Below are 7347 nucleotides of genomic sequence, written 5' to 3' on the forward strand. Positions count from 1 at the left end.
CTGGGTCCCTGTGCCCCTCAAGTGCAGGGTTGTGTCAGGAAGGGCATCCGGCGTAAAAACTCTGCCAAATCACTGCTGCGAAACAGTGGGTGCTGTTACGCTGTGGCGAGCCCGAAAGGGATAAGCCGAAAGTGAACTACATACTACATGGTATATATTTTTTATATTATTCCAACATATACCATATTATAAGTCGCAATTTTTTTTTTTTTTTCATAGTGTAGCGACATGTATTCAGGCGGAACTTATTTGTGTTTTGTTTCTTAAAGACATAAATAGACTCGTATATTTGTTTTTTCCCAGTAAATACCTGTTGTCTTCTAGTGGTTGTTAGAGGAAACAACCACTAGAGGACGCTGTGTCTGAGTATAAGTATTTACTACTGACAGTTGCAGAAGAAGAAGTGTCGTTCAAAACAAACATGGAAGAGACTTTGATTGTTTTCCTCTTAAACTTTGATCATTTTCTTAAACGCATCAAAAGATTAGCACTCTTTTCTTATAGATGGAAAATACTGTATATATCTATAGATATATACACACACATATATCTGGGCCCTTGGGTCCTGTTTTCTTACTGTGTCTGCATGGTGCCACAGTAGTTACCACTCTCACCTTACACCCGGAGGTTTTCAAATCCCGCTTGGACCTTTCTCAGGCTCTCCTCGTGTACGCCTCATAGGTTAAATGCTGACGGTCCCCATAGGTGTAAATGTGAGAGTGTGATGATGTGGCCTTTCCAACAGTGGCTAGGATAGGCTCCAGCAACCCTATGACTCTGGAAGTGATCAAGTGGGTTTAGAAGATGAACAGATGGACATACACGACTAGAGAAATATTGTCAAATAACTTATTGTTTATTACTAAAAAAACAAAAAGTAAAATGCTTAAACCAAATCACTCAATGAGAGGTGATGAGTTTTACTACATTTAACCCTCAGAGAACTTTTAACCAAGACAAAGCATACTTTGAGCATCAGAGTTCCTTATTTGTGATCTGTAAACATTTCAAATTTACCACGACTCCTAGAAATCTTAATAAAACATTTTTTTTAAATCTGAATGAGGATAGATGTGGTGATCCTGCTACAGGATTACACCTTAATCCAGAAGAAGGAGTAACTATGAGCAAAAAAGCAAGATAACATCTGGACATCTTGTTATCTGTAGCTTTGTTTTTATTTAGCCCATTTTCCTGGAAAGCTCGGCACTCCCTGTCAATCTTTCTTCTCTTTGACATTTTGGTAATTGTGGAGTCACTCTGATATCTTTTATAGCAGCTTAACAGCAGTGAGGCTGGCAGGGAACCAAACTGCATCCTACCCAGTGTTTGCAGAGAAATGCTGTTCATTTTTTTTCTTTTTTTAAGCCAGTTTTTCTTTTCCTTTGCTCCCTCTAGTGGCTTCCTCCCACCATCCAAAAACATGCCTCATAGCTTCATTGACTCTAAATTCCCTCTAGGTGTGAATGTGTGTGTGCTTGAGACCCTGTGACAGACTGGTGACCTGCCCAGGTGTAACCTGCCTTCACCCATCAGTAGCCGGGTTCGGCTCCAGCACCCCCGCGACCACTAAAGGGAGAAGATGAATGAATGAACTAAAATGTTGTTTTTAAGGTGCACTGTACAAAGACTTCACACTGTTGATTTGAGAAGGAAATCTCATAAGTGTATCCACATTTACACCCAACCAGTCCTGACACAAACAAACAAGCTTCATAAAAAATCTACATCACTGAGAAGTCTCAAATACAAACGCGACTCCTGCTATCTCATTGAATTCTCCTGTAAAATCTGTCAGAAAATACAACTCTTACGCTACGTTCAAACCGGGCTCAGAAACCTGCATTCAAGTGACTGTTACTAATGAAAGTCTTTGTAAACATGCATACTTCCTGTGTCCAAAACTCTCCAGGTACATGAACACCTGCAGCACTTTCAATGAAAAGTCTATGCAAATCCATGGAAACCTGCAGTCAGGCTGCGTTCAAGACGACCGCATCGTTTTGAGTCCGTTCTCGGGCTCTATGTACAGACCGGGTGTTCATTGATTGAGATAGAAGTTCAACTAGTTCAACTTCTGTCTCACAGAAAATATTCAACTGTGATCAATCAGGGACTTGGATTTGGCAGAAACGTGCATGGTGTCTTTTTCAACCGTTGTAAACGTGATCATGAAAGAGATAATACGTTTCTACCATTCTGCCCTTTTCATTCATTCATGTAATATCAGAACAGAACTGTGAAAGAAAAAGCCTGGATTCAGATCCGTGAGATTAGCACCACGTTGAGACTTTGCAGCACCTCTTCCGACTGTGTGCACATGCATCAGTACTGGGTGGTGACAGACCTGTGTGAACTCCATATGCTAAAAGACGTTCTTGAACGCACCACACCTGCCCAGTTATGTTGGCCTGAACATTCTTCTGTTATGAAGACACTTTCCAAAAAACCCCGACATCACCGGGGAACAAATCCACAAACATTCCTTCAAGTCTCTCAGTTTCATTATATTCATCTCTAAGAAAAGTCACTTCTCCAGGACTTGTCCTGAGGGAAAAACACCCACAGATGTTTTTGTAAACGAATCTGTTGACTCGGTGGATGAAGCCAGGGAGTTTCCAGGAGCTGAGACGACAGGACGGCTTCAGAATAAGAAGCCGACGTAAGCCCAGACCCTCTGCAGGATGACCAGGAGGGCGAACAGGTAGAAGAGCAGAACAGCAACCTGGGAGGAGAGCCAGACTTGGATGAGACGTTTAGAGACAGAACAAGCCTGCATGAGCGACACTGCTTCAGCTGCACAGGAGTTCTGTGGATTCAGTTCAACTTGATCCTTCTGGGATTAGTAGATGAACATGGTGTGGAATTATGTTTGTCCTTCAGGACATTTTACTGGACAAACTGGAAGCGTGTGATGTTAGAGGAACGGCTCGATTGGGTCCAAAACTTTTTAACTGGAAGAAAACAATCTGTCAAAATTAAAGAATTTACATCAGATGAAACAGAGATGAGCTGCTGTTCTATAAGAATCTATTCTTGCTCTTCAACATCTGAAAAATGTTACATTTAATTGTTTAATTTCATTATGCTAAAAACATATTTTATTTTATTTTATACAAATCTATTGTATTCAACAGACTTATGTTATTCTAAATAATTGATCAATCCGGTGAATATGGAGCTAAATAAAAAAACTTTGATAGATTGAAGCAAATTTTCTTTGAATCCAGACAAAAAAAGTCTTGTTTTTTTTATAATCATATTAATGCAGAGTTGACAGTAAAAATAAATATTGTTACAGTAATCAAGTTTTTAGAGCTAATTTTTGATAACAAACTGAGCTAGAAGAAGCACATAAACACAAACTAAAGTATTTCTATCATAAATAAATCTAAATATTGGAATACAACCGTAGATATTGATTCTACTGCTCCTTAATATTACCATATTTCATTCACTTGGAGGCACATAAAGACTAAAGTCATCACAACTCCTGTGACTTTAAAGGTTTTTATCAAACTAACTGCAGCTAAAGGTGGATCCACCTTCTCCACATGCACGTTAGATCATGTACCTCTCGTGTTTCCATGCCTCCCTGCTGCTCACTGATGGCCTCCGTTTTTACAGGATGAAGAACGGGTCGCTCTTCCACCTGCTGGGCCTCCTCCCTCTCCTCCTCCTCCTCCTCGTTCTTCCTCTCCTCATGAATCTGCTCCAGTCCTGCCTCTGGCTGTGGCTGCACGTCCTGCATCTGCCCTCCATCTGGCCCTCCATCCTGACCTCCATCCGGCCCTCCATCCTGACCTCCATCCGGCCCTCCATCCGGCCCTCCATCCTTCCCTCCATCCTTCCCTCCATCCTGACCTCCACCCAGCCCTCCATCCTGACCTCCACCCGGCCCCGCAGAGCCCTCCACAGGTGCAGGAGGGGTGGAAGCCTCTCCTTCTTCTTCTCCACCTGTCTGAGGAGGTTGCAGTGGCTCAGTCTGGTGGCAGAGTTCTGAGAAGGATTCTTGGCTTTCAGTTGAGATTTTCTCTTGTTCTTGTTTGTCCGTCTGGATTGGAGGTTCTTCGGGTTCATCTGGTTCTGGATCCGTCTTTGGTTCTTTGGGAACTTCCTCTGCAGCTGATCGAGGTGACAAAAGAAAGATCTGAATCGTTTCTTTCTGCTTCCTAGAAGGTCTTATCCTCACGGGTTATTTCAAATCAGAGATGATGTTTTGTGTTTTAAATCGACAGAAAATAAACTTATTAGATTCTTTGACCAATCAGAGCCATGCAGAGTGCAGCGATAAGCAATGATCCCAGGATTTGAAAAAGTTGATAAATGTCTCTAGTTTTTACAGTTTTAACAGGGACTTTAACTGCAGCTGTTTTTCATTTTTTTGGGACTAAATTCAGACAAAAAGCCTGAAATGATAATCAGGGATCTGATAATGAGATCACATGAGCACTAATAAGATGATTGATTGTGAAATTTTTAGTCTTCTTTTTCCTCGTTTCCATTCTTTTCCATTTCTTTGGCTTAAGTGGAGACTCAGTGGGTAGACTCGCTATGTCAGCGAGCCGCCTGGTGGACAGAGTGGACCAGCTCCACTGTAGATGGAATAACTCCACGTTTGAGGTCAGATGTTGTTGGATGTCTTTCAGCTTAAAAGATCTTTAATTCAGTCTTTTTTTGTGTTACTATTTCCAATAACATGCACGTTTTTGCAGCATCATTTCCTTCAAACCGTTGGAGTCTTCATCCTGCCGTCCTGCAGAAGTCTGAACTCACCTTTGATGAAGTCCAGACTCCTCAGAGCTCGCTCCTGCTCGCTGAAACTGAACCTGTAGGTGCTCAGATTTTCATAGCACAGCTTCAGCGGCTCAGGCGGACACAACCCGCTCGCCGTTTTCACCCTGGAGGAGAAATTCAGAAGAAAACGTGAAAGAAAGAACGCTTGATTCCAGCAGATAAACTAAAACTGTTTTTATTTGGATCTATTTTCCCTGAAAATAATTAATTTTCTCTGAAATACTTGAATGTATACAGAATTCTTGATTTGTGTGTAATTTTTGATTTGTGATTCATGTAATAAATTTTGTACATAAGTACAAAAATTCTGAAATTCAAAAAAATACAAAATATAATTTAGACATGCACAAATAAAAATGACAACAACAATGACAAAATTGGCATGGATTAGGGATCTCAAAGCTATTTTACTACAAATTACTCATAAATGTTGGTAAACTTCAAGTTTTTCACAGTTCTTTAATGAAATTTCCTGTCTTTTAGCAAATTTCCCATTTTGCAAATAGATTTTCAGCAAATCCCTTCAGTAATTGAAGTAAGTTTCATCACCATTTTCAGCAGAAAGCTTTAGCATCTTCAGCAACTACTTTCAGCAAAAATAATTCACTCTATTATTATCACTGGTAATGCAACTTTTATACTTTGTATTGATTTTGATATTGATAAAATAAATATTTGATTTTATAACATAAAAAAGACCAAAATAAAAATTTTAAAAGCATATAATGGTTGAAACATTCAAGCGTTTTTTAATAGGTCTTTCATCATTATTTCATCTGCTCAATAAGTGTAAATCTAACAGAGAACAGGACTAAGAACCGGTCCTGCTGGAACTGAATCTCTCTTAATATGAGATTTAAAAAAAGCATAGATTCAGCGCTCTTAAAAATCTTCTTGTTTTATTCACGAAGTGTAAAAACATCTTGAGGGTACTCACTTTGTGCAGAGTTCTCTTGAGTTCTGGGTACAATGTGGGAGACAAATGAGAAGTCATTGTTTCAGAGTTACACCACATGTTGTTTCAGTGCACACACAACAACAACAAAGTTACAACACAAAAATGAACTTGGTTTGAAGTTAGAAGTGCGTCAGTCCACCTGAATGAAATCCGCCATGTCCAGCTCCTCCGAGCTGCTCCGAGCACGCTCCAACAGTTTGTTGTTGGCCTCCACGCTGTCGCCATAGCAACGGAGCAGCATCCGGGTGTGACGCGTTTTCTCGTCTTCCTCGTTACTGATTTGCTGCATCATCACCTTCGAGGTCAGAACATCAAGAAGAAGGGCAGAAATCACAATTGTTGTGAACTTTGGTTCATGTAGTTGTTTTTAAAGACAAATATTTAAAATCACGTCTTCTGCAGCAGAAGTCAAATCTGAGGCTTTCAGTGGTCTCCATCAGTCAGGGAGTCACTATAGAGTCAACATGATATCTGCATGCAGGTGAGGCCTTCTGCAGCAGACAGCGTTAGAGTGGAACTGAAGAAGCTTAAGAGGAAGATGAGCTGCTTTTCTCTTTTAAAATCTGCTGGAATTGTGTTGAAAAGTTACAGTATGTTAAAGATTTGATTGTTTTTCATCTTTTCCCTGTGTAATAAATGAATAATTTGCTGCAGTGTGGTGATGGAGTCAATGAAGGTGATAGGAACAGATGAAGAGAGGACGACCTCTGACCTTACGTCTGTCGTTCAGGATGGAAACCATTCGGTCAAACTTCTCACACACGATCTGTTTCTGAGTCTTGGAGTTCTCCTGCAAAGACAGAAACTGATGCTCAGCAACCAAACATGGTTTAAAAACGTAAAATGCACTTAAATCTAATGACAAGTGTGTTTTTAACATGACCTTTTTGTGACGATGAAGAAAATCCAGCTCCAAACAACATTTCTGAGTACTTCTTTATTTAAATTGTTGTGAATCAAGAGAGGATTAAAACAGTATAAAGACCAGTGGGAAGGCTTTGAAAGGCTTTCTTGTTTTTTACTTAAAGATTGCTTATGATTGCATGTGAACAAACAAACTGCTGCTGGAAAAGAATCTCTGTTGATGTTGCAAGTTTTTAGAGAAGTGTGCATCAGGAAGTGAATCAGAAACCAGGAGAAGTTGGGTTTTCCGTGTCTCCGTCCCATCTCTGTTTCTTTGTAGTCGTTTTCTGCAGGAGCTTGGAGGAGAGTTGGATGTTCCTGATCTGTTTCTCTGGAGGAGAGTTGGATGTTCCTGATCTGTTTCTCTGGAGGAGAGTTGGATGCTCCTGACTGGTTTCTTTGTTCCCCCCCTGCAGCTGCTGATCAGCTGCTGCCACTCTAAATGTGGACCTGTATCACTGCTTTGCTGTGGTGAAGCTGCGCCCCCCCTGACAATGCTGCTGTCATCACTCACAGTAGAATGCTTTCTCACTATCATAAAGCTCTTTTTAAACTCTTGAAGAAACCTTTTTTCTGCCTTTCTACTATCTATCAGCTCTGTTCTATTTAGATCCAGAACAAGAACCAGGATCTGCTGTCTGCCCTTTAGGCTCCTCCCAAATGGAGTCCAGACCACTGATGAACCAGGA

General features: G+C 40.6%; 1 protein-coding gene across 5 annotated transcripts in view; it reads right to left on the minus strand.

The window, feature by feature from the left end:
• Positions 1-835: 835 nt before the first annotated feature.
• Positions 836-7347, minus strand: part of LOC112159145 (tripartite motif-containing protein 54) — a 13082-nt gene continuing 6570 nt past the window's right edge. For all 5 annotated transcript variants that reach the window (XM_024293040.2, XM_024293039.2, XM_024293041.2 and 2 more), the window contains 6 exons: positions 6468-6545; positions 5895-6050; positions 5735-5757; positions 4777-4901; positions 3575-4125; positions 836-2725 (listed from right to left, as the gene is read on the minus strand). In XM_024293040.2, coding sequence (XP_024148808.1) covers positions 2645-2725; positions 3575-4125; positions 4777-4901; positions 5735-5757; positions 5895-6050; positions 6468-6545 — 1014 coding nt within the window. In that variant the 3' untranslated portion in view covers positions 836-2644. The remainder of the gene's footprint in view (positions 2726-3574; positions 4126-4776; positions 4902-5734; positions 5758-5894; positions 6051-6467; positions 6546-7347) is intronic.

Source organism: Oryzias melastigma, linkage group LG7 (assembly GCF_002922805.2).
Source record: "Oryzias melastigma strain HK-1 linkage group LG7, ASM292280v2, whole genome shotgun sequence".
NCBI classification, from domain to species: domain Eukaryota; kingdom Metazoa; phylum Chordata; class Actinopteri; order Beloniformes; family Adrianichthyidae; genus Oryzias; species Oryzias melastigma.